We start from the raw sequence: 27,563 nt of genomic DNA, 5'->3' as shown, positions 1-27,563 counted from the left end.
ACCGACATCGTGAGTGCCAGAAAAACAACCAGGAGGAAGGGAGACATCATTTGTGTCCTTCATAAGCTTCCTTTGACTCCCTCATTAGAGACATCCTAAACTAAAACCTGCTAATTGAGTGACTTCTTCAGATAGACACACACACAATTATAGGATTATTGCCCTATTGGTGAAGAATTCCATTCTTCTTTCTCATTCCCCAGCCTACCCTCTAATATGATTTTGGGCATATAGTATCTTGGGAAAACCATCACTGCTATGGAAATATTTAGTTTTGTCATCTCCCTTTACTGTATGCTTTCCCTGGACCCTTTCTTGTTTTATGTTGCATTAAAACATCCTAAGGAGACCAGCACATTCCTTCTCAAATGCCTGATCTAGCTTACATACATACACAGCAAGAATTGTATGGTTCTGAAACTACATTGTGTCTTCAAATAATGTAAAAAGTTTACCAGGTCATTTTAATCCTTACATGAGGCTCTGAAAGCAACCAAAACTCAGATGTATTAGAATCTCATTTTTCTGGGCAGTATACATTATAACTGAATTATCTTTTGAAACCAAAGTGCCTATTCCATACATACATACATATCTTTCCAATTAGAAGTAGTATACAGAACTAACTATTCAAATTCTGCCTCTTCTGTTTATTTAGCTTAAAATTTTTTACTAAAGGCCAGAGAATCCATCTTAAAACTTGGCTTTTTAATTTTAAATTTAGCAGTATCTTTGGAAGAAAAACTGAATAAAGTGTCAAAGTTAGTTTTCACATCTATAAATTAAATTTTCCTTAAAATATGTTTAGAATGTAGGGAGAACAGGCATTCTCCTTCCCCTTTGTGCCTGCAAATTTGACTGAGTATAATGGTGCATGGTATGTAGTTATATACTGAAACCCTTTCATATTATATGTTTTAAAACATCGTGAAGAAAATCAGGCTGTCATCGATGTTCTCTTTTTTCCTTTTCCTTTCTTTTGCTTCTGGTGGCCCATATTAGAGTTTAGTAAACATGTTGTCTATTCTTAGAGTAGACACTGTTGCCTCTTTAGAGTCACTTCAAGTAAAAAGCTTAGTGCCATCTTCTTTTTGTTATTAGATTTTATTATTTGTGTGAACTATAGAAAATAGTTGTGGTATAACAACACCTTAGACACTCTTAATTTTCTACTCTTCAGTGGTTCTGTCAGGATTCACAAGTATTATCAGGTGAATAAATTTGAGAGTGTGCCAGTTTACTTGTTAAAACTACTTATAATCTTAACTGGTTTAGTTGGAATAGAGGTACATAAGTTGAGGACAAACTCCATAAAATAAAAGCCACTATTTTAGATGTATGCCTAACAGTACCTATCAGTATACCTACGCTTTCTTACGGATTTCCCCCTTTCTTAATAATCAATGCAATGAAGTCCTTTGGCCCCTTGGTCATTGAGTTAAGGTACCTTTTTTTTTTTTTTAAAGAAACTCTAAATATGTTTATAAAAATAATTGTATGCATATCATATAATAAATATTAGCCACAGTTTACAAGGTATTTTTTATTGGAGAGAAATCTCTAATATATCCTCAATAGATTATAGCTAATTATAGCAAATGTGTTCTTCCAAAAGTGTCAATTTCTTGAGGGCAAGATATCTTTGTATTTTTCTTAACCATAAGAGTACAGTTGTTTGTAGCTTATGTTGTTGGTTGAATGAATCAATTGAACCATGCCTATAGGAATGATTAGCTACTAATGCCATTTATCATTTCCGTTCATAGGTATTACCATTTAATGAAACCTTCTTGCCAGCAAATCTATGATAAAAAATATAAGTAACAGAGGAAACTATAACTGTTATTTGTCAAGTGGGAAGCTTTTAATGTCAGAATGGCTCACCTAAAACGACTAGTAAAATTACATCTTAAAAGACATTATCATAAAAAGTTCTGGAAACTTGGGGCAGTAATTTTTTTCTTTATAATATTTTTGATTTTAATGCAAAGAGAAGTAAGTGTTCAATATTCCAAAGAGGAATCACGGATGGAAAGAAACATAAAAAACAAAAACAAGATGTTTGATTTAATGATAGAAGCTGTAAACAATATTAAAGATGCAATGCCAAAAATGCAAATAGGAGCACCGGTCAGGCAAAACATTGATGCTGGTGAGAGACCCTGTTTGCAAGGATATTATACAGCAGCAGAATTGAAACCTGTTCTTGACCGCCCACCTCAGGATTCTAATGCACCTGGTGCTTCTGGTAAAGCATTCAAGACAACCAATTTAAGTATTGAAGAGCAGAAGGAAAAAGAACGTGGAGAAGCAAAACACTGTTTTAATGCTTTTGCAAGTGACAGGATTTCTCTACACCGAGATCTTGGACCAGACACTCGACCTCCTGAGTATGTTAAAGAATATTCATTGTTTACTGTTTAACATTAGAGTTTGCAGGGGAGGGGCATTAGCTAAGGAATTTGCTTGTTCTATAGTCACTCTCTGAGGCAAAATATCAGCAATTGCTGTTTAATTTAATTATGTTTGCTTATTATTATTGAGGCTTTCCATATCTATGCTTGGTGAGGCATTGCAGATGTAGAAGGTTGTTACCTTACAAATTAGGAGACTAAATTTTAGGTCTGATTTCTGTAGAACCACAAGGAAATTCTTAATTCTTAGATGCTTTAGTTTTCTAATTATTAAGAAGGGAATATTGGGCAATTTTATGGGAGATGTGGGAGGCAGAGGAGCTGTTTTTGTTCCTCTGTGTGTTGCTGTAGAATAAAAATGTTTAAAAAGTGCCGAGATTTTGGAGCTGTTAGATAAGAATTTTCTATGAACTAAGTCACAGACTTTGTGGCTACTTTCAGTACTGTAATTGTAGTTCAGAATGCCTTGTAACCTTTTGTAATCTTTCTTTTAAAGAACAATATTGTTAAATTGCTAATTCAATTATGATTTTTTTTTCTCTAGAGTTTTGTTGAATAAGTTATCATATGTATAGAATTGTCTCTCTTTAGTTTCTAAGAGGCCAACATTGCCTTTTATGTCCTTTTGTTTACATGGTATCTCAAATACACAGTATTTTTATTCTGGTTTCCCTCCAGTTCCAACTATGCTCTGTCCATTGTTATCTTTGAGGTAGTGTTCAAGTGTTCTATTTGAATTCAAATAACTAAAATAAATTCCAGCAGTTTTCAAACTATTTGTTGATTTGTTGAAAGTATAAGATAAACCGTAAGCAAGCAATGCCTACATATTTTGCTTCCTGGTTATAATAGAATTACATTTGGAAATGCATCTGAAGAAAAGAACTTTGATAGACTTAGGTCGATGGCTTCACTCCTGTTTTTCTAGATGTATGATCATGAATACTTGCTCTAAGAGTCCCTTAATACTGAAGTTGGGTAGATTAGATTTCTGTCTCTCTATTGTAATCTGTGTGATTCAAGATTAAGGTGCTAATCATTTTTAAGTGAATGTGTGAAGAAACAAATGAATGTCTATAAAATATTCTACCTTTATAACAAGGCACAGAATAGTTTTTTTCTTATGTTAATAGTTAAAATGCAGTATTGCATTTGACTGATTTGGGGAGAGGTCTTGACTGAAAAGCAATCCACATCACAAATCAAGAAGCATAATTTTTATTCTTTGACATGACAGTCAATGTCAGCTCAAGACAAGTTTTTTTTTCCCCCAATATAGCATTGAGGAGCTACAATAATATTCAATAATGAAATCATTATAAGTGAAAAACAACGAGGTACTTAAAGTAAAGAACCTTTTTTGGATAAGAATTGGATACCTAGAACTGTGAAGAATTGGTGAAGATTTAACACTTTCTTACTTTAAATTTAACTTAAATCAGCAAGGAACACATTTTCTGAAGAATTGCTGGTCATTTCCATGCTCATTGAAAATATAGATCCAGTGTCTCTCAAAGTCAGATGGTCATGTGATTGATAATTTAAGTACATATCTATATGCCAAATTTTACAAATGGTTTGAGTATAAGCAGTCAGTTTGGCAAGTTATTTAATTTCACTACTTTAAGTGACATGTAAAACAATATCTAAAGCCTCAGTTTAATTTTTTTTATTGTTTCAGAATAAATGAGGTTTATGAAATCATACTGTGAAATTGTATCACTTGCATTAATGCTATAACATGACACCTTTACTTGATGTTAGCAGTTATCAGTTAAGCAAAGAAATCCTAGCTTGAACTAAGGAAAGCTTTGTAAGATTAAAGTGATCACATTTCATTAATGTGAATTTTTGAATTTAAAATTTTGAAACCTTTTTGTAATTATTAATATTAGTCACATGACAAGTAAATGTATGTGAGGTGTTTTTTTTTTTTTTTTTTAATCCCAACACCCCATACAAATGCTTCTAAGACAATAAATCATAAGGTTTTTGGTTTTTTTTTTTTTTTTTTTTTTAAGAAAAACAGCATGGAGTTTTTAAATAATTTTTACTTTTAATTTATGTTGGTTTGCAAACCTTTATGTCTTAAAAATACAAGCTTATATTTAGTCATACATTTCTGTGTAATTGTGAGTCAAGACTAATTGTGAATAGGTAGTTTGTGTTTGGACCTTACTTCTAATTGGTAGTTTATCCAAAATTCACTTTAAAATATATCATTTGCTTTCATCTGTCAGTGAGGATGAATGTCATTATTTGCTTCTGACTATGCACGTATATTTGAAATCATGAAGGCACAAAGAGAGCAAAATCACTTTCACTCATAACCTTTGCTTCCTTTTCTTACTCAACAGTGTTGACCCACTCTATTAATACTTTATCCTCAACCTAATTCCTTGTTTATCCCTACTAATATTCCACCCTAAAGACAGCCTCTCAGAATAGTATCTGAAACATTCAAACTGAGATATGGCTATAAAAGTGAATAATGAGAACATACAGGATATCTTTCTTTGGGTGGCTTTCCCAGGCCTCTAGGGTCATACTGGGGGCTCTGTTTCCCTCACAGAGCATTTGAAGTGTGTTAGTTTCTTATCTCCATAAGTGAATGATTTACTTCCTATCTTTGGGTTTGAACAGCACTGTTTGATTGTTCACACGCTGTATTTATAGTGCCTTTTGAGTGGGAGGATTTTATATTCTGCTGTCTAAAATTGTATAACCATTTATGATTTTTAAGTGAACTTAAAGATTATTTATTTTTACCATAGACCACACATATTTTATGTCCCAGGGTTACTCTGATTTTACAGTGTTTTGAAACCCTCTACTCTGTTATATCTTTGGATCCTCACCTCAACTCAGTAGGTGAGGGACTGTGGTCAGCTTCAGTCTCAAAGGCTGGGGACTGTACAGATCCACTCATACCCAACAGCTTCTTATGAAGATTATTTTCATTGAGGAAGATATTATTATAAAAATAAATTCAAGATCAATTTGTAACTAATGTATTTAGCTAATGGTTAGTACCATTAATCAGCCAAAAACGACTTAGGGTCTATCTCCTTGTGCCTATCAATGTTTCATATGGCAAAAAGATCACATGACTTTTAACAGGGATTTAGGATTTTATGTAAAATTTTTAAGTTTAGTATTTTAAAATGCTAGGTCTTATTTTATTAAACTATAGATCAGGTTACTGGAGCAAAATCTTTAACACAGCATGGTTGGTATATGGTAGCAACTTAGTAAGTCTTGCTGAATTGTGAGCATCATAAAAAAATAGATTTTATAGTAAGCCATTTTTTTCCCTTTTGGTTCAAGTAGAGATTAAGTAAATTGATTTAAAAACTTGAAAAATATTACATACTTAGGAAAGTAAGAATCTCTACGAAGATGAATATTCATTTAATAAAGTTGCACTGTTTAAAGTTTATTTATTTTTGAGAGCTACAGTGTGTGCGTGCACACATGCACAGAGAGTGGCAGAGAGAGTGGGAGAGAGAGAATCCCAAGCTGGTTCCATGCTATCAGCATGGAGCCTAATGCGGAGCTTGATCCCACAAACCACGAGATCATGAGCTGAAAGCAAGAGTTGGACACTTAACTGACTGAGCCACCCAGGTGCCCCTGAAGTTGCACTGTTAAAAAAAATTGGAGGTAATAAGAAAAATGGATGATTTCTACAAGGGGGGGGGAGAAAAATTGGTTTTTATTTGAGCGATTACAAGTGTTTGCCATTGTTATAGGTTATCTCGCTTGTAGGTTATATTTTCTATTTAAAATGCTATTTGTGGGTGCCTGGGTGGCGTAGTCGGTTAAGCGTCCGACTTCAGCCAGGTCACGATCTCGCGGTCCGGGAGTTCGAGCCCCGCGTCAGGCTCTGGGCTGATGGCTCGGAGCCTGGAGCCTGTTTCCGATTCTGTGTCTCCCTCTCTCTCTGCCCCTCCCCCGTTCATGCTCTGTCTCTCTCTGTCCCAAAAATAAATAAACGTTGAAAAAAAAATTAAAAAAAAAATAAATAAAATAAAATGCTATTTGTATTTGAAATTATATTGTTGAGAAAACTTACAATAGCACGTTTTAATCCTTGACCTGGAATCTGTATCAGTGGACATGATCTCTGTGTAAAAAATTTTGTTTTGATTTGCATTTGCATAGCATTAAGATCAACTTACATAGAAAAAAATTGTCTGCTATTGTTTCTATGGTGATAATGGTTAAATAATAATTTTAGTAATGGCATAGCTCTGAAATAAAGTAATAAAATTCATAATTGTTCTACTTCTTTGACTTCTTCTAGATGTATTGAACAAAAATTTAAGCGCTGTCCTCCCCTGCCTACCACCAGTGTCATAATAGTTTTTCATAATGAAGCCTGGTCCACGCTGCTTAGAACTGTCCACAGTGTGCTTTATTCTTCCCCTGCCATACTGCTGAAGGAAATCATTTTGGTGGATGATGCTAGTGTAGATGGTAAGAAAGCACATGCAAATTAGGTTGTTTTCCAAGTAAATCCATGTGATGTTGTCCAAAGTCTATTTGATTGTATTGTACTCTCTGTATGCACCCCTCCCCCGCCCCCCCCAGCTTGAATATAATACCTTGGATGATGGGTATGATGGATGAGAGTAGAATTCAAAGGTGTCTATATTTAAATATTTTAAAGTTCAGAAATGTTTGAAGTACCATGACTTCTAACTTTGTGGTCCTCAATGTGAGACTTTTATTGTAAGGCATAATGGTTAACAACACAAACTTGAGCCTTGAGTCAGGCTGCCTTGGTTTGAATCCCAGTTCTGGTCCTATCCAGCTGTGTAACTTGGACAAATTACTTAACCTTTTTATGCCTCAGTTTCTTTATCTGTAAAATGGGGAAAATGCCATATTTCATCGGATTTATTGCACAATACATCATTAGTTTATTTTTTAAATTTTTATCTTTTTTTCATCATTAGTTTATATACCGCTAGAATAAAAAACCCTCACAACCAATTACACTAAGATGCCATTGATTATAATAAGTATCTAATGGTGCAGCTTAGAATTGAGGAAATACATAAATGATACATAACTCCTAGGATTGTTTTGAAGATTAGATGAGTTAATATAAATAATACATTAATTAATAATATAAATGAGTAGTTAAAAATCATTACAAAGTCACTACATCCTGTTTTATTTTGGCTGCTAAGTATTTCAATATTGTTTACAAAGTTAGCTGAATTCTTTAATGAATGTCTACTTAAAATTACAAATCAACGGTCAGTTACTAAATTGTACATTTTAAATTGGAATTGCAAGGCTAATCAGACAAATGCCCTAATTTGCTAAGTTTTCAAACATTAACGAGTATTTTAAATACCAAACAGATATAGATTATTTCAATGATCACAAAATTTATTCCTGAATTAGTTGAGTTCGGAGCCTGATTCTTTAAGGTCAAATTCTCACTCCAATACTAACTAGCTGTTTCCTCATCTGTAAAATGGGGATAGTGATACTCTTTCATCTATCCAAAAGCAACATCTGTTTTAAGATAAACCATTACTTTATGTGCCATGAAAAAAGAAAAAAATACTGCTTATTAAGTGACATGTCATCAATAACAAGATGTATCCAGACTTAAGAAATGATAATAAGTGAATAAAGCATAAAATTACTAACCTGGCTTATTTAATTTTCTACATACAATCCTAAACATGTCTTTAACTTCAAAATAAAATATCATGAGTGAATTGAGATTGTTTTCAAGTTAAGTATCATCTAGGTGGAATAAGTTTGCTTATCTCCAGAGATGTTTGACATGGATGTGAAATGTATTCACTAAATGGGGAAGTTTTATAATTCAAGTTCCCTGCATATGGGTACACAGTACTGGATCAGAGATTTGAATCTCCGGTCCTCTTACCCAGGTTATAACACCACTTAATTGTAACCAACTGATTTATTTACTGCTTGAAATGTTATGATTTATTTATTTTTTTTTAATTTAAAAAAAAAAATTTTTTTTTCAACGTTTATTTATTTTTGGGACAGAGAGAGACAGAGCATGAACGGGGGAGGGGCAGAGAGAGAGGGAGACACAGAATCGGAAACAGGCTCCGAGCCATCAGCCCAGAGCCTGACGCGGGGCTCGAACTCCCGGACCGCGAGATCGTGACCTGGCTGAAGTCGGACGCTTAACCGACTGCGCCACCCAGGCGCCCCTTATTTTTTTTTTTTTAATTCTTGGTCTGTAGTCCATAGAGGTGTGTTTTTTCCCCCCCATGTTTATGTATTTGTTTTGAGAGAGAGAGAGAGAAAGAACACAAGCAGGAGAGGGGCAGACAGAAAACGAGAGAGAAAGAGAATCCCATGCAGGCTCTGCACTGGCAGCAGAGAGCCCGATGCAGGGCTCAATCTCATGAACGATGAGATCATGAACTCAGCTGAGATCAAGAGTGGGACGCTTAACTGAGCAAATCACCCAGGCGCCCCTGCATCCATAGAGCTTTAAGTGACATTTGATTAAGTTCTGCATGCCTTTCATATGTTATATTGTAAAAAGAAAAGAAAAAAAATAATCCCTCTTTGGTTTTTTGAGCTTCCTTCTCAGATGGTTTTTATTTGTTTGATTTTTCAAGCAGTGAGAAATTAGGGTCACAGTAAGGCTACTTGTAATAAGCCTTCAGTTGAAGGTAACTTCTATTATTGCTCAAACAAAATTAATAGAATTAAAGGAAATCAGAAAGAAAAGTGATATCCAATCATAATCTTCCTATTTAATTTTAATTTCGCTTTTTCTCTCTTGATCACTGTCTAAATAAACATAAAATGTTTACCTAGTTACATCCATGTCAGAAATCCAATTTTGAAATCTGACATTTTCATATAGTATTATTATTAGCCCATTTCTTTTACCTTCAAAACTTTATTTTTAATGACCATGATGGACTAGATGCATTTTACTTATTTTACCATTCCCCTTCACTCACCCCACCCTGTTAGTATATATCACACTGTAATGAATATCCTTTCTTTTGAATTGTATCTTTGGGTAAGTTAGACTGCTTGGTCAAAGGGTCTGAATATTTTAATTCTTTATAGCATTGGCAATGAATTTGCAACAGTTTTCTTGGTGAGGAATCTTTTTGCATCCTAATGTAATTAATTTGTCTTATTGAATCAAAGATTTAATGAGTACCCGCTATAGAAAATGTGTTCCTAGTTGTTGTAGAGGAGCTTGTGATGTAGAAACTATAGTCCCTGGTTTCAATTGGTTTAGGAAAGAGCAGCATAATATGTGGATAATCAAGTGACAAAGAGATAGTTAAGTCCTAGTGACAGCAAAACAAGACAGTCAACGTTTTCAGAGCATGGGCCATGTGGTAAGCCTTGTCTTAAATGCACAACAATCTTTCATTTTTATACTCTCAGAAATCCCTTGTAAGGGTAAATGCTGTTATCCCCATCTTATAGATACACTGAGGTCCAAGTAAAATAAAATAACTTACCAAAAGTCACTCAGCTAAAAGTAATGGTGCTATAAATAAATAAACCCAGGAGGTCTGATTTCACGGCTTTGTGCTCTTAACCTTGCAAAAATACAGGTATGGATGGGGCTTGAATTTAAGGGGCAGATAAAAATTTATAGGAAGTTTGGAAGTTGTGGGTCAATAAAAAATTCTTTAATGACTCAAACAGGGGACAGTTTATTGAAGGAATCTATAGTGACTCCATTAAAAAAGATTCAATCCCCATTAAAGCCTTTGAAATGTTTTTATACAAGTTTCTATTTTATAAATAATACGATTAAGGCAGAAATATCCATGATTTATATTTTAAGACAAGTTACAATCCTGCTTGTCTTTCAGAGAATTAATTCTGAGGTTCTTAGAAGGTATGAAAAAGTTAGCCTATTATTTTGAGGCAGCAATGCTTAGATTTATTGTCCACAGAAGTTGTTCCTGAACTCTCACTTCCTTTATGAATGTTTAAACTTTGAATAAGCAAGTCTTTTATCTGTACCACTGGAGAACTGAAAAAATATATATAATCATAGATAAAGTCATCTATGTTTGCTTCTGGAATCAGGCAGAAGCAAACATCTACCCTAGGACATTTACTGATGTTCTCAGCATTCCCACATCTTTTTGAGGCTGTGCTATGGGCCCAAGAAGGCCACCTGAGGAAACACATTGTATACTCAACAAAGAATCAAGAATTTATTGGTGAAAAAAGCAGACTTAAGAAGTTGTTTCAAAATATGAGCAATACTTGACTGACATGATTAATGTGTTTTCTTTTACCTACTGTTTTAACTCTTGCTTATCATGTCTCATCTAAATTGGAATGTTGAATATCTTAAATTATATACCCATTAATAAAATTTAGCCTGTTTTTAGCTCCATTCCTAACCTACAGGCTCCTTTCTTCTTTCATATTTTTACTGGAAAAAATTCTGTGTCAGCAGACTCCAAAGCTTTCAAAAATTTTATGCTGACTGTTTGTAAAAATATTCCTAAACTGCTGTAGCCTTGGGCTTTCCTATTTGCCATTTTCCTCATCATTTTTGTTTTAAATTGTTATGATCACTGCCTAAGTATCAGAGAATCCTTTTGATACTTGGCATTTTTCTTTGAATTTCCAGACTTAAATTCCAATTTTAAAATGTGTCAAATATCTTTTTGGCCAAATTCAGTTTCCTTCACTCCGTTAGCTAGTTTTCTCAGACCCCCTAAATGAGCCTTCTTAACTCCTGGGTCTACTCCATTTGAAGTCTCTCCCTTCCCCACAAAATATATTTATTGATATTGCATGTACAGGATAAGTCAGTGTTACCACAGTATGTGTTATAGTTGTTCACAAGTTAAGATTTGCATATATAGCTATTGTTTTTCTTTAAAGAGTTAAAGATGCAATTTCATCTTAATGGAAGGATGTGTGCAACTGTTAAGATGACGAATGTGGAGATATCATTGCCCTGTGGTTTCTTCATTTGCTTTCATGTGTTCATATATGAAAATAAACTTAGGAAGAGTTAATCCTGATATTTTTTTTTTCTTACAGAGTACTTACATGATAAACTAGAGGAATATATAAAACAATTTTCTATAGTAAAAATAGTTAGACAAAGAGAGAGAAAAGGTCTGATCACTGCCAGGTTGCTAGGAGCAACAGTTGCAACAGCTGAAACCCTCACATTTTTAGATGCTCACTGTAAGTATATATGTATAGACGTAGTTGTAACATTTTCCCCTCTGCTTCCCTCTAACTTAAAAAGTGAAGAAGGCTTTTCTTTAAATAACTAATTGTATTTTCTTTAACATCATTTTCAGCTGATGCTTATAGCAATGAAAGCCTAAGCAGGTTATTGCTCTGGGTAGGAGCCTCCTTTCACTTACATGGAGTTAGGCTCCTTAACTTCAGTATCTTTCCTTCAGCGACCAGCTTTCCCAGCGAGTTATCCTTGCTTGGGATTTTTTTCAGATACTCATTGTGTCCACCCCCCCCCCCCCAAATGTTTTTCCTTATTATTATTGATTCTTATAGTTTAAAATGAATGAAAGTTTTAAGTGTAAGCAATTTTATCTTTAAACTTTGTCCTGGTACTGATATTTTTCAATTTCTATATTTCCATTCTTTTTTCAAAGATTTGCACACTCCTCTTGTGCTAAGTTAGAGGTGTCCCCTTCCAACTTTTTCTGGTATCTTTTCTACGAATAGTATCAATTTTTGTTTTTGTTGCTACTGTCTTTTTTTTTTTTTTTTTTGCCCTTTATTTTTAATGGTTTTGTTCTCTAGTGTCAATGATTTTAAAGTATTTAGAAAGTATTTTTAGAGTAAATTTTAATGGGCATGTTAGGGATCACCAAAATGTCCCTTAGTCCTTCAGCTTTAGATTTAGTGGATTATACTCTTTGTATGACTGTTTTGTTTTGAATTGAACTGACTAGCCCTTAGATTATGTTTGACCCAGCAAATGGTTTTGGTCATATGCTAATTTTTCTAGGAGGACTTTTGGATTTGTTTGAGTCTCTTTAGAGTTTTCATATCCAGTACTCCCTTAATACCTGGCCCTCAAATGAAGAGAGGTCTATAGGTAATCCAAGGGAAGTGTTTTGAAAAGGAAATGGTTCATTCTCCAATATTTCCTCTCCTGGTCCAAAATTCCAATTATGTCACACTGGGCATTCTTCCTCTGAGGCAAATGTATCTGATGATCCTCCTTGATGCCAAGTGGTCCTCCTAATAACTGCCAAATTCTGCCTGATGGGGAGACCTGGGTAGGACTGAGTCTCCTGAACTCTGTGTATTAAGTGAGCCTGGCCCCCAGCCAGGACCCAGACTTTGTATGGCATTCCTTTGCCCCCACTTTCCATTAGGGCTGGTCCTTCTCCAACTGCTGACATCAGAATATTCTGACTCGTTGGCTTATTTTCTCCTAAGACTCAGAGAAATGAAGATTTTGTTACTATACCTTACTGAGGGAGACAAGTTTATATAAATCAGAACACTTTTGGGGCTAGGTGGCATGGATCAGCAAAAACTTACCTTTGATCCAAGGCCATTTTGGAGGAAAACACATCATCTGAAATTTAAATACACCAGTATCATTTTATTTCCTCTCTAACGTTAAAAAAAAAAAAAAAAAATCATCCTCTGTAGATAAATTTTCCTAACTATGCTGAATTATGCCTTACCTTTTTCATCCAACCCTCATCTTATCACCAGAAACCTTTAAGAAATCTCCCCTATGTAAATGTTCAAAACACGAATGGCTGTTATTCTTGTTTCTCTAAATCATCTTCAAACCACAAAAGAGAAAACCCTTAGTGTTTTCGTTGGGTTAATTAGAATTGTGTTCCCTTCCAGGTGAGTGTTTCTATGGTTGGTTAGAACCTTTGTTGGCCAGGATAGCTGAGAATTACACTGCCGTGGTGAGTCCGGATATTGCATCCATAGATCTGAACACATTTGAATTCAACAAACCCTCTCCTTATGGAAGCAATCACAACCGTGGAAACTTTGACTGGAGCCTTTCCTTTGGCTGGGAATCGCTTCCTGATCACGAGAGGCAAAGAAGGAAAGATGAAACCTACCCAATTAAGTAAGACGATTGCTCCCAAAGTCTTATATGCAGTTCAGTTATTTGAATATGTATTCACACTTTGCTTTTTACAGTTTTTGCCTCCAAGGTAATTCACACTAATGAAATAAAGAAACACACACACATCCTATGTTGGGAATAGAGAAGCCATTTATGTATATACTTACACATGATGTTACCGAATAGGAAGTAGAATCAGTGAGGCCTTTTGTCTTCTCATAATCATTAGTAAAGAATCTTTAGAGTTGGTTAGAAGACACTTAATAATTTTGTTTCTCTGGGAAAATATATTTAAAGTACTTCCCTCCCCGCTTCCCCATAAAACTTGACTCTGAAGGTAGCATTTTTAGTTTCTATTAACCAATATAAAACTTCTTGAAATTGTGATCTAATTTGTTTGTGATTTGATTTAGTCATTCTTTAACTTGTTTTTCCTTATTTTATTTTTATAACAAAATTTGACAATGGATTATTTTTCAGAACACCCACTTTTGCAGGAGGCCTTTTTTCCATATCAAAAGAATATTTTGAATATATTGGAACTTATGATGAAGAAATGGAAATCTGGGGAGGTGAAAATATAGAAATGTCTTTCAGAGTAAGTTTATAAATATAACGCATATTAGACAATAAAATACACATTTTGTTCTAATTGGCTGATATGATTATCCTAGATGTGTGCAGTCTCTACTTTTTGTGCTTCTAAAATTCAATTGCTAGAACTTTTAGAATACGGGTATTTCTTTTCAAAATGTTAACTTAATATATTTACTCGTTGCGGCCAGTGTAACAAGAGGAATCAGTTAAACTCCTGTGTCCAGCCAATAGCACCAATTAATGCACTTGTAGCAACTGAATTCCAGCCAAGATAAATATAATTCAATCTAGTGCTTCAGGAAATGAGTTGATTATCAAGGGAGTCAGAATGGAAAAACATTTATGTATAATTTTAAAAAGACCTTAACTCTTTGGATTAAATGACCTTTTTTTTCCCCTATACATATTAAAAGTTAATATGAGAAACAAAACAAAAACTTTGGATGGTCTCCACATACACTTATTTCATTTCATGATTCATTTTCTGCAATGACTCTATCATTCATCTTTCATCCTTTAGACTGGAAGGTACTGGGAAAAGAACTGAACTAGTAGTTAGAAGATTTAAGTTTTAGCTCTGGCTCCATTACATAATGGCAATGATGATCTTAGCCAAATTTGAACTGCTCAAGGGAGGGGTCTTATTATATCCATTTAAGTATTCCCAACCCCTAGCGCGTGTTAGATCTCAGGCACAATTTGTTGAATTAAAAATACCACTGAGTTTTCTCATTTGTTTAAAAACAAAAGAGAGAGAGAGAGAGAGAATATGATCTCTTGCCCTAATGCTAGCACAGATTATTAAGCATGTCTTCATTTTCGATTTTTTGCTTAGTGACTGTTTATGGCAGAACTGATTGCTAAGATTTTTAAATGAGCAAGTATTGATTTAATAATTTTTCATTTTATTTAGAGATAATGCAAATAAGTTTTTTTGTCCCTCTATCTCTAAATAGGTATGAGTCTTTAATAATGACCAACTACTTCACAAGCTTAAAAGATTGTACTTTGGTATTATCTGGAATTGTTTTCTAAATTAGAAAATTGAATATGCAAGGAGTAAATAGAGTCTGGGTCCACTTACTCCAAGACTGCTAGTTCATGCCAGAGAAGAGAGAATCTGGTTCAAGTGAAGTGGCCATATAACTTGTATAAGAAGATAGAATTCAAATACAGAAGAGTCTTTGGTCTTTTGTATATATTAGAGAGCTTGCATAATTGTTTGCAAAAAAAAAAAAAAATGTGGGGCTTTATTTTTATGAGAGATCTGAAATCACTATTTTGTTGAAATATTTCCTGAAAGTATACTTACGTTGTTTTTAGTATTTGTACCATTTCATAAAGTTGTTTTTTTATATTTAAGAATTTAAGTTGAACTGGCAGAGGAGAGAGACTATTTGTGAAGTTATTATAAATCTTTTCTGTTTTGTTTTTATTAGTATCTTAAAGGTGAATTTAAAAGCAACACTTTTATATTTTAAAAATACTGTGAATTTAAACAAATATCATTAATTATCAGGTATGGCAATGTGGTGGGCAGTTGGAGATTATGCCTTGCTCTGTTGTTGGACATGTCTTTCGCAGCAAAAGCCCTCATACCTTTCCAAAAGGCACTCAGGTGATTGCTCGCAACCAAGTTCGCCTTGCAGAAGTCTGGATGGATGAATACAAGGAAATATTTTATAGGAGAAACACAGATGCAGCAAAAATTGTTAAACAAGTAAGTTAGAGCTAAATCATTAAATTACAATAAAAATCCACATCAAGTTCACATATTCTTTTACTTATTTGTGTCAGTTCAAGTGCAAAACATTTTTAAAAGTTAATTTTGAAATTGAGTTTTTTAACTCAGAATATATAACTTATTGGAGCACCTGGTGGCTCAGTCAGTTGAGTGTCTGACTCTTGATTTTGGCTCAGGTCATCTCTCTCCCTCTGCCCCTTTCCCTCGTGTGCACATGCACGTGCTCTTTCTCTCAAATATATATATAATATATATATTATATATAAATATTATATATATTTATTAAATATTTATTAAATATATTAAATATATATAAATATTATATATATTTGTGTGTATGTGTGTGTGTATACACACACACATAACTGATTGATGCCAATGTTTTCTTTTTTTTTCCTTGAGGAAAAATCAAGTAAAATGCCTTTTTAAAAATTTAGGCATTCCACTTGATGTTACTCTTTAAGTATGGAAGATATTTAGTTTTTGTAACTGCTTTGGTGTAGTATTTTACCCAAAGAATATGGTTAAGTGGAACCACTTTTAACTGGTTTTAGGTGATGTGATTAACACCTAAATAAAGGTGCTAAGTGGCTCTTTGAACTGGAGATGGAGACAATGTCAGACTGTGGTAGGAGAATAAACCAGAAGTATCAAGGCTTTTTTATTTCAAATTCTGGTTCCACTGCTCACTGGAGGGGTTACCTTTGTAAAGGCCTTCTGAGTCTGTAAAATGGGATGACACTTCATAAGGTGGTTGAGAGTTGGCCCAACATGAGGTGTGTGCTCAGCCAAGCTTCTCTCTGCTTCCCTGTTTTCAGAGATGAAACACTTGCCTGTCTCCCAGAGTAGCTATGAAATAAAGAAGTAAGTGCTCACAAATGTATGGCACTATTGTTACTGACCCGTCATAGTAAAAGCTGTGCAGAATTGTAATGCTTAAGACATTAGAACCGAGCTCCAACAGGTTCAATATTGGGTGTGGTTCACAAGCTCAACATTTTAAGAACATGCTTCAGTGAATGGCATCCAACCCCCTTTTTAAGAAACAGTGCTGATTTGCAGAGGGTATATATTGAGATTAAAGGGCATCAACATTTTGACTGTCATAAAGAAAGGTCTGGTTACCTCTTTCCAGCTTTTCTGTGGTCTCCAGTAACTTCCTGTAACATGCCAGTGGCATGCAAAGTCAGAGCACTACTGGGTTAGATGGCTATCTTTTTATCTTAGGCCACCAGGACAAATTGGGCAGATTGTGTACTTGGCTAAGCAGGCAAGTGGGCGCTAACTGCTTATCTCCCACAATAGGGCAGGGGAGCCAATAAACCCCTATTTTTACCACAAGGCAAACAGATCTCGTGATAAAACGAATAAGCTAGTCAGAAGTCCTTTAGAGTTTATATTTTTTGCTAAAATCCCTGGTCAAGACATTAAAGTTGGCGGAGAAAATATTTTCTTAACTGAAATGATAAGCTTGAGTATTTAAACTTTCTATATAATAGGTACCAAATATAATTTTCCTTTAAAATTTTGCCTATAGACCAAATACCTTTTCAGTTTAATAGTGTTCTTTAAAATTCTTTTCCTAGTCCTTTCATGATAAAGGAAAATAAAATGCAGTTATTAAAAACTTGCCTTTTTCTACTAATACATTATTATGTTTAAGATTTTGTTAGGAGTAAGTAACCCATTTAAAACTAGAAAAAAAATATATTCCCAACTGTGTTGTTTTTTGTAGTCTTGACTAGAGAAGAGATATAAATTACATTGTATTGGCAACTGTTTCTTTATACCTGCTTCCTCACACCTCACTTTACAGCTCATTTTTGGGTATAAAATTAAGATCCATTTTGGATGCCCCCACTACCATTTCTTGGCCCACAGCATTTCTCTAGACACCTTTTGCCCATGCGGGATGTCTGGTACCACAAAGAAAGAATAAAATAGTATTACGTCAGCACCACAGTGGTAACGTGACTCTCTTTGAAGGCAGAGACAAGCAGGCAGGCATACTTGTTGCCTGAATAAATGGTGGATACTTTAAATTGCATCTTGCATTTTGGCCCAGAATTTTTTTCTTTAAGATCCAAATGTAAACACAAATAGTAGCATTTAAACTACTTTATCAGTGCTGCTTTGATTAAGCATTCTTTTTACTTCTTCTCTTTCTCCAGAAATCATTTGGTGATCTTTCAAAAAGATTTGAAATAAAGCACCGCCTTCAATGTAAAAATTTCACGTGGTATCTGAACACTATTTATCCAGAAGCATATGTGCCAGACCTTAATCCTGTTATATCTGGATATGTGAGTGTTTTCCTCCTCCTTTTTACTTGGTTTATGCCTTGCCACAAACATTTATGTGGTTCAGTGAAAATTGCTGAAATACTTCCCGGTTTATTGCTTTTGAGATTTTACATTACTATTTATTAATACTACTTCCTGGAATTAACTGAAAAAAATATATAAACCACATAGATTAAAAAAAATTCTTATAACTTGAAAATTTCCCTTTAGATTAAAAGCATTGGTCAGCCTTTGTGTCTGGATGTTGGAGAAAATAATCAAGGAGGCAAACCATTAATTTTGTATACATGCCATGGACTTGGGGGAAACCAGGTGAGCACTGCGCTAAAAATCCTCCCTTTTTGTTGGCTCTTACAAATAAGTTGTCAGAAGTCCCAAATCAGCTTTATATTTTGGTATAAATTGGTATTTAAAATGCTTTTAGGTTAATAATGTTTGGCAATTAATATTAAAGTTGTTGCATACTTTGTTTTGACTTTCATCCTGACTCGGAAAACAATTTGAAGTTGCCTACCCATTCAGTAGAAAGGCAAATGAGAAAATAATACAGTCATGCCATCTGAAATTAAAAAACAAAACAAAACAAAACAGGATCTTGTATGTGGGTCTTTGATGTTTTGGGACTATTGGCAAGGTGCTTTTGCAAAATTATACATAAAGGCTATATTTAACTGCATTTGATAGCAAATTATATTAAATGTGATACCAGAAGAGCAGTATTATAAGTTATTTTTGTGGATCATGATATTATTTCAATATGTTCTTTACAAAAAGGTATGTTATGGGGCACCTGGGTGGCTCAGTCGGTTAAGCGTCCGACTTCGGCTCAGGTCATGATCTCACAGTTCGTGAGTTTGAACCCCACATCGGGCTCTGTGCTGACAGCTTAGAGCCTGGGGCCTGCTTCAAATTCTATGTCTCCCTCTCTCTCTGCTCCTCCCCTGCTCATTCTCTGTCTCTCTCTCCTTCAAAAATAAATTAAAAAAAAACATTAAAAAAATTTTTTTTTTTTTAATAAAAAAAGGCATGTTCTTGATTATCCTTGACTGATGATTTATCTGCTTGTTACCACGCTTTGACTGTTTCAGCAATTAAGACAAATGTCAAGTGTCACTGTTGGGCCTACTATGGGTAGAGAACTTATTAACATACAATTTTAGCATTTAGCTTCTTTGCCTTGCCTTTTACAAGTTAACTCCTGGAAGGATTGAACTCTTCTCATTTGTTCATTCAACAAATTCACTGAGTGACCCCTCCATGCCAGGTATTCTGCTGGGTTCAAGAAATTTAGATTCTGTCTCCCTCAAGAAATCTATATTTCAAAACCAATGGTTACCGTCAGCATGATAAGGTCTGGGATAAAGCATTCAGAGTGCTTCCAGAGTATGGGGGAGGTCATCTGAATGAATTAGACTGGGTGCCCATACATTTTCCTTGGAAAGATGACATTTGAAAACATTTTTTGAAAGGTACATAGGAGTTATGAGATGGCTGGTGGGAGTGAGAACAGGATGGGAAGAATGTGAAGGGGGGTTCTAAGGAGGAGAGCTGGTATGTCTTTCTTCTGTGAATTGCAGGTATTTTGGTGTAGAGTTCAAGATGTGTGTGGAGGATTTTCGTACTATTAAATACTCACGATGTCTTATTTTAAGCGGATGGAACTTTGGTGATGTCAGCTTTAAGAAAGTATCAGTTTATCTCCTGGTCCATCCTCTTCCATGTTTCTTCCTAGTCATTAACCTCAGCTTACTCTAGTTCTAATCCCTTCTCATCAAACCAACTAATCTACTGAGGGTAGAGAACACAGAAGCCCAGAAGCCATAGCTAGTGATTGAGATATAATTATAGAATGTGATGGAGATTCACATACACACATATACACAGGTATAGACACATGCATATATACCTATACACACATATATCTACATATGTGCATGCATATATATATATATATATATATATATATATATATAATACACACACACACACACACGTTTTAAAATAACATTGCCTTCTATATATTAGAAGAAAAATAAATAATTGTATTTTTTTTTTGGAAATAATACTGGACCATGCTAGTTAAAATTAAGTTTTTGGACAATAAGTATTTAGTCATTTGTAAAAACCTTATCACTAAATGTAAATACTTACAAATTTTCCTAAGCTTCCTCTACCATTACATTTATTTTATCATACGAGTTGAAAATATCTTATACATTGTTTATCTGTTTTTCTCTTGTCCTTGCCATAAAGATGTTTTTATAGTCTTTTCTCTGAAATCACTTGTAAATTATAAATACAGTATAGATGTATTTTAAAAATTTAGATGGAAGGCATGGTGCCTGGGTGGCTCAGTTGGTTAAGCATAAGACTCTTGGCCATGATCTCAGGCCATGATCTCACAGTTTCCCAAGTTGAGCCTCACATTGGGCTCTGCACTGGCAGCACAGAGCCTATCTGGGTTTCTCTCTGTCCCTCTCTCTGCCCCTCCCCCACTCATACTATCTCTGTCTTTCAAAATAAATAATCTTAACAAAATAAAAATAAATTAAAAAAATAATAAAACTTGGGGGATGGAGAAGTAGTTCACATGTTCTTTCAATAAATATTTGTTTAGAGCCTGTAATGTAACTAGCACTGTTGTATTGAAAAATCCTACCTTGTGGATCTTGTGTTCTTGAGGGAGAAGAAATAAACATATGTAATTTTGGGCATAAAGAAAAATGAAGTGAGGTAGATGGGTGATTTGAATGTGAGGAGCAGGGTGGAGGGGGGATTTGTTTTCAGAGGTTCAGGAAGACCTCTTTGAAAAGGTGATGTTGGAGCAGAGGCCTAAAGGAATTGGAGAGGAACCGTGTTCCAGGAAGGGGGCATCCTGGCAGAAGGGGTGCAAGGCTAGAAGCCAGTGGCAGGTAAATGGAGCGGTCAGCAAGTCAGTGTGGCTGCAGCAGAGTGGTCCAGGAAGACAGGGTAGGAAATGAGGTCAGAGACATCGATAAAGGGCCTGGTCATTGAAGGTTTTGCAGACCTCCCTTAGGAACTTGGATTTAGTTCTGAATATGACAGAGGCCATCTGAGAGTTTTGAGAAGGAGAATAATATTTCCTGGTTTCATTTTTTTAAATGTTTATTTGTGTGTGTGTGTGTGTGTGAGAGAGAGAGAGAGAGAGAGAGAGAGAGAAAACATGCAAGTGGGGGAGGGGCAGAGAGGGGGACAGAGGATCTAACCTGGCTCTGTGCTGACAGCAGTGAGCCTCATGAGCTCACAAACTGTGAGATCATGACCTGAGCCAAAGTTGGATGCTCAACCGGCTGAGCCACCCAGGTGTGGGTCCTGGTTTAAATATTAAGAAGATGACTCTGATTTCTAGCACTGTAACACCGTGGTTGATTTTATTTTGGTTTCTTTCCTTTAAATTTTATTTTAAGTCAAGCATTGAATTTAAACTACATTGCAAATTTTAGTTCCTTTAGTGCTAAGTGTTTTTGATCTGTCATCCAACTTAATCATTTCTTCATGCTCCCTTCTACTATTTTGACCAGATAATGACAATTTTATAACATAAAAACTCCATTATAACAGTATTTGTGTATGCCAAGTAAAAATAAGTAGTTTGAGGGGCGCTTGGGTAGCTCAGTCGGTTGAGCGTCCAACTTTGGCTCAGGTCATGATCTTACAGCTCGTGGGTTCAAGCCCCACGTTGGATTCTGTGCTGACAGCTCAGAGCCTGGAGCCTGCTAAGGATTCTGTGTCTCCCTCTCTCTCTGCCCCTGTTCCACTCATGCTCTGTCTCTCTCTCTCTCTCAAAAATAAATAAACATTCAAAAAAAATTTTTAAAATAAGTAATTTGATAATGTGACTATATTGATCAAATATACTGGTGCAATAATGCCGTGTAAGTCATTATGGCTTTGTAACACGTAATGCTTTGCTGCTGCTACTTTCTACTCCAGGGCATTTGTCCTGGTTCCAAGTTATGTCTCTCCACTATCCCCAGCTAGCTAATTATACATTCTTTTGGTTGCTTAAGTATCTTCAACTCTTTCCTATTCTTTATAACTACCTTTTAATGATTAAAAAATATATAACATGGGTAAACTAAGATACTGGACCTACTTTTCACACCATCTTTGAAATTCTAAGATTTATCTTTCTTGAGGAATGTTAGCCAAAGTACTATTTTCATGATCTATACTCCTATTCTTTCAGTGTCTACATCTGAAGAACTATCAGTTATAAAAATGATGGATATATTTATGGAAGGAGCTAAATTAAGCATGAGGCCAAGATCAGGGGAACTCAAGGTTAATTCAGCTAATGTTTGTGAAGTGCCTAGTCTAATACACATAAAGGGTTTAAAACAGCCCCTGCTTAGCACATAATAAAGGCTCAATAAATATTAGTGCTAAGACTGATCACTTCATTATTAAAAATCCATTATGTTCACTTATTTTATCTTTGGAATGTCAACATTGTGAAATATTTGATTTGTAATGGATGTTATTATTAGATACACTGCCTGACTTTGGTCTGTGAAGCCAGCTAGCTACACACACAATTCCGATAGAGTGCAATAAAAGTTATTTCTGATATGCCACGGGAACCCTGAAACGGGTGTAATTTTGTTCAGTAGGACAAGTTCAGGGAAACTAAAGAAGCAAAGTAACATTTGAATTGGCTTTTTGAGGCTGAAAAGGAATTAGCTAGGCAGAGAAGGATCCAGAAGGATATTTCAGGCACAGCACAGTAAAGCAGTCTTAGAGTTATGGATGCATATGCTCTGCGTTGGTAGAATTGTGCGGAAAGAATATAGCATACAGTTCAGGCATTGGTTGATATAAGATTGAAAACGGAAGAATTCACGTACCAGTTAAGGAGTGTAGACTTCTCTTAGCAGCATTAGTGACTCACTCAGGTAAGGGAGGTAGGAGATTGAATCAGTGTTATGAAAGACTGGCAGCAGGGTGAATTGGATTATGGGGGCAGAGACTGCAGGTCTCTGGAGGTATTACAGTAAAGATTCTGAGTGCCTGAATAAGAAGTGATGTACCAAGGAAAGTGGGATGGTGACGTCTGAGAAGGAAATTTGGTAGAGCTAAGAAGCTATGTAACTGGACATATGGGGAGAGAGAAACATCAATCCTAGTAATAACAGCTAAAGTGAATTAAAAGCTTACCATGTACCAGTTATTGTTCTGAGTGTTTTACACTTATTATCCCTTTTATCCTCATAACACTGTAGGGTAGGAACTATTAAATTACCCATTTTAGGGGTGCCTGGGTGGCTCAGTCAGCTAGGTGTCCGACTCTTGATTTGGGTTCAGGTGATGATCTCAGAATCGTGAGATTGAGCCCTGTGTCAGGCTCCATGCTGAGTGTGAAGCCTGCTTGGGATATTCTCTCTCTTTCTCTCTCTCTCTCTCTCTCTCAAAACAAAAAAAGAAAAAAATATAAATAAATTACCCATTTTACAGGCAAGGAAACTGAGACATGGAGAATTGTTCCTAATGTAAATGAAAATGCCATTAATTGAGAGGAATAAGAGAAAAGGAACACTTTGCAGAGAGGAAGAGGCAATTAATATGCTTGCTAGAAGTTTCCAGATCCTTTTCCATGCTGTACCTGTCCCAGCTAGCCTCCATCCCACCTGATAACCTCCTATTTCTGACATGAGAGGAAGACAATACATTCTTAAGTAACTACCTATTGCTGATACGCTGGAAAAGCATTTAGCATCTTCTGTCATAAAAGCTCAGCTTATGTTTCTAATGCCTACTTTTATTGTATTATTTTGTTCAGTACACATGACTTCATTATTCAGTGATTATTATTATTATTATTATTATTATTACTATTGGACCATTATTTTGCAACTGAGGATACAAGTCAGTAATAGCATTCTTCTTTTCACAGTATTTTGAATACTCGGCTCAACGTGAAATTCGCCATAACATCCAGAAGGAATTATGTCTTCATGCCGCTCAAGGTCTTGTTCAGCTGAGGGCATGTGCCTACAAAGGTCACAAGACAGTGGCCAGTGGAGAACAGATATGGGAGATCCAAAAGGTAACTGAGTGCAATTAATTCACCTCTCCATGTAATTATTTTGATTAGCTCTAATTGCTTATCTGAGAAAATGAATGAAACATAGCATATTAATGTTATCTATCAGAATTTCTCTTTGTTAACTTTGTTATTGTGTATATTACCAATGTGATAAAGAGAATATATCTAGGAATTAAATACTCTTAGAAGCAAAATAATAGTAAAGTTGCTTAGTGAAAGCATGATTTATACAGATCAACACTTTTGTGAATTATTAATAATAGTTGCCCATATCTGTCTTTTTAAGAGTTTCTTATAAGGCTTCTGACAACAGCCACATTTTTTTTATCCTGACAGAAAGAAAAAAAATCATTATATTTTCCTCACCTACAGTAATTAATTCTTTTCACCTGTTTTAGAACTTTTTTATGAATTTAGAATTGAAAGAATGTATAAAATATCTTTTCTGTTTTTCTGTTTGTTTTTTTTAATTTTTATTTCTGAGAGTCAGAGAGACAGAGCACAAGTGGGGGAGGGGCAGAGAGAGAGGGAGACACAGAATCCGAAGCAGGCTCCTGGCTCTAGGCTCTGAGCTGTCAGCACAGAGCCTGATGCAGGGCTTGAACTCACAAACTGTGAGATCATGATCTGAGCCGAAGTCGGATGCTCAACCGACTGAGCCACCCAGGTGCCCCTCTGTTTTTGTTTTAAGGCTTAGCTAGAACATAGCAGTTCTTACCTAAAAAGTGTTTTGTGCCCTACCAGAACACTATAAGAGACTGATTTTTATAACATAATATTTTAAAAGAGTTTGTCACTTATGGATATCCCAATGGAATGTTTCTTGTTTGAAAACTTGATTCAGCCCTCACTCTGTCTACATCTCTTTATTTATGTAATACCTTCTGTGAATTGAACAGTAGTGGCATAAATGCCAAAATACCAAAAACCAACAAGATTTTATGACATAGTTGATCTGAGGAAGATTAAAAGTTAAGAACAATGTACATTTGGTATGTGAGTCTCCCTTTAGCTTCCATGAGACCATAATGTAGTTTCCATATTTATCAGTTAGCTATGAGTCTTGAAATTTAATGCCTATTGTGTTTCCTTTTATTGTAGGATCAACTTCTATATAATCCATTCTTAAAAATGTGCCTTTCAGCAAATGGAGAGCATCCAAGCTTAGTGTCATGCAATCCGTCAGATCCACTGCAAAAATGGATTTTTAGCCAAAATGATTAAGTGTTCCTTAAAATTAAGGAGTTGAAAAAGAAGATATTCTTTCTCATAAAACTGTGACTAAGCATACACTGTAGTTGTTGAAAATTATGCAAAAGCAGCTAATTATAACTTATTCCAAGTGCATTTTTCTTATTTATATCTTAAAATGTCTATGTAGCACTGCTACAGAAATCTTTTAAGTTTCCATTTCAAAGCACAATAGCTAAGAATACCAAAGACTATTTTGAAATGTCCAGATTTAGGGAAAGAGATGTTTACAGTATGATGAAAATAATTTTCCAAGTAAAGTGATATTTGTGTATTTTGTGCACTTAAAGATATGCATAGCTACATTCACACACTCACAATTTAAAATATTTCTTCTAGTTTTTTGGGGGGGGAGGGAGAAAGATTTGATACTGTATTTTTTTAACTACATAGAAATGGATCAATGAAGGTCAAGCATTGGCCTTTGTGTACAAACCAGGAAATTTTTATAGATCTAAAATTTATTATATAAAAATGCAGGTAAACTTTTTTGCCTTTTGTTTACTTATCTGTCAAATGTTTCCTTCAACATGAAATTAAGTGAATAAGGAGAATATTTTTGATGCTGCAGTATCTTGGCAAATTTTAAAATATTTTTTAGTCTGAAGACCTCTTGACTTGAAGCACTTAAATATTGCTTAAAAGACATTTCTTAAATAACTATACTGTGTTTTCCCAGAGCAATTAAAAAAAAAAAAACTATGTTACTATCTTTTGAAAAGGTGTCTTTTTCCTTTCTGCTAGTCTTTTTTTCTTACCAAAAGTCACTAACCTTGAATGTTTGTGAAATTGAATTCCAAATGTAGAATACCTGACTCATTTAAAAGCTAAATTTTATTTGGTGCTGATTCAATTCTTTGTAAAGATTTTTCTTCATCAAAAAAACCTCTGTCTATATGGAAAACACAATAAAATGAATCCTTATCACTGTTGTAATTATTTGATTTAAATTTCTTTCCTCTTTTGGATAAAATATATAATTCATATTGGATGGGGGAGGGCATGAATTTTGTATGTTTAATTTCTAAGTACCTATCGTAGAGCCATCAGATATTTTTAAGGAATACTCAAATATTTCATGGTAATCGTATAAAAAATGGGGAATGGAGAAGATTCTATGTTAGATATTTCGAACATTTTGTACTAATTTCTGATAACTTTCCTTGAGCATCTGATAGAGTAATTAAAAAAAAAAATGTGATGCCTGCTTAGGAGATTTAACACTTTTTTTTTGCCTTTCAGTCATTTTATATAGAGATCTCCTATGTTCTTATTTAAGAAGTAAAGTATGATTGGCTGTGTATTTTAAGCCTTACTGAGCCTCAATTGTACAAAAGGAAATGTTTTAAAATTATTGGTCCCATCACCTCATTGTAACTTTGAACTTACATTAAAAGACCTGCTTTCTTTAATGTATTACAATGGCAACTTATATTTCAATTCAACTAATATTTATCATGTATCTAACTTTGTACCCAAAGTTAAGGTAGGCAGAATGAATCTTATGTTGCCTTTAAGCTTAGATCTTGTGGAGCAGAAAGACAGACAAATAATTTTGAAATAGCATAGTGACATTGTTACTTATATTTCATGATGTGACAGCTTGCCATTCATATCTGATATTTCTTTAAAAAGTAAAGGTATTTTTATTACTGTAGCTAAATACAACTAATATGTGTTGTGAAATACACACTGATGCCCACTTAAATGCACAATTTCTCAATTTGTTATTCTAGAGTAAGAAATACTGCTCTTATTTTGTTATATCTCACAAAACAAATCTGAAATTAAAAAAAAAAAGATCTGAGTGCACTCTGTGTATTAGTCATGTGTTGTCATGTCAAGACTCACCCAAAATCTATTTAGTTGATTTTATTATGGCTGTATTAAATGCATCAAAGGAGAGTCCTTCTTACCTAATTTGGAATCCTTAGACTGTTGTTCAGGTGTCACATAACTAATTTCATTAGGGATTTACCCTTCAAGATAGACGTAGTTGCTTTTAAAAGTCTCAGTTTTGAAACAGTGGTAACAAGCATTTATTTATGGAGTCTGGTTGCCATCTACCTGAGAGATTTGAATATACACAAGT

At 34.6% G+C, this 27,563-nt stretch overlaps 1 protein-coding gene across 5 annotated transcripts in view; it reads left to right on the top strand.

Moving 5' to 3' along the window:
• The window catches only part of GALNT3 (polypeptide N-acetylgalactosaminyltransferase 3), a 98,881-nt gene extending 72,474 nt beyond the window's left edge, over window positions 1-26,407 (top strand). For all 5 annotated transcript variants that reach the window (XM_086718802.1, XM_025934885.2, XM_086718801.1 and 2 more), the window contains 10 exons: window positions 1,767-2,390; window positions 6,721-6,893; window positions 11,469-11,618; window positions 13,275-13,509; window positions 13,990-14,107; window positions 15,626-15,826; window positions 18,022-18,153; window positions 18,364-18,465; window positions 24,068-24,220; window positions 25,322-26,407. In XM_086718802.1, the coding sequence (XP_086574928.1) occupies window positions 1,876-2,390; window positions 6,721-6,893; window positions 11,469-11,618; window positions 13,275-13,509; window positions 13,990-14,107; window positions 15,626-15,826; window positions 18,022-18,153; window positions 18,364-18,465; window positions 24,068-24,220; window positions 25,322-25,444 (1,902 nt within the window). In that variant the 5' untranslated portion in view covers window positions 1,767-1,875 and the 3' untranslated portion in view covers window positions 25,445-26,407. The remainder of the gene's footprint in view (window positions 1-1,766; window positions 2,391-6,720; window positions 6,894-11,468; window positions 11,619-13,274; window positions 13,510-13,989; window positions 14,108-15,625; window positions 15,827-18,021; window positions 18,154-18,363; window positions 18,466-24,067; window positions 24,221-25,321) is intronic.
• Window positions 26,408-27,563: the final 1,156 nt, after the last annotated feature.

This window comes from Puma concolor, chromosome C1 (assembly GCF_028749965.1).
Source record: "Puma concolor isolate L17-30 chromosome C1, mPumCon1.1.hap2, whole genome shotgun sequence".
NCBI classification, from domain to species: Eukaryota; Metazoa; Chordata; class Mammalia; order Carnivora; family Felidae; genus Puma; species Puma concolor.
The sequence above is the reverse complement of the archived record's forward strand: the minus strand, read 5'-3'. Positions and strand labels throughout refer to the sequence as shown.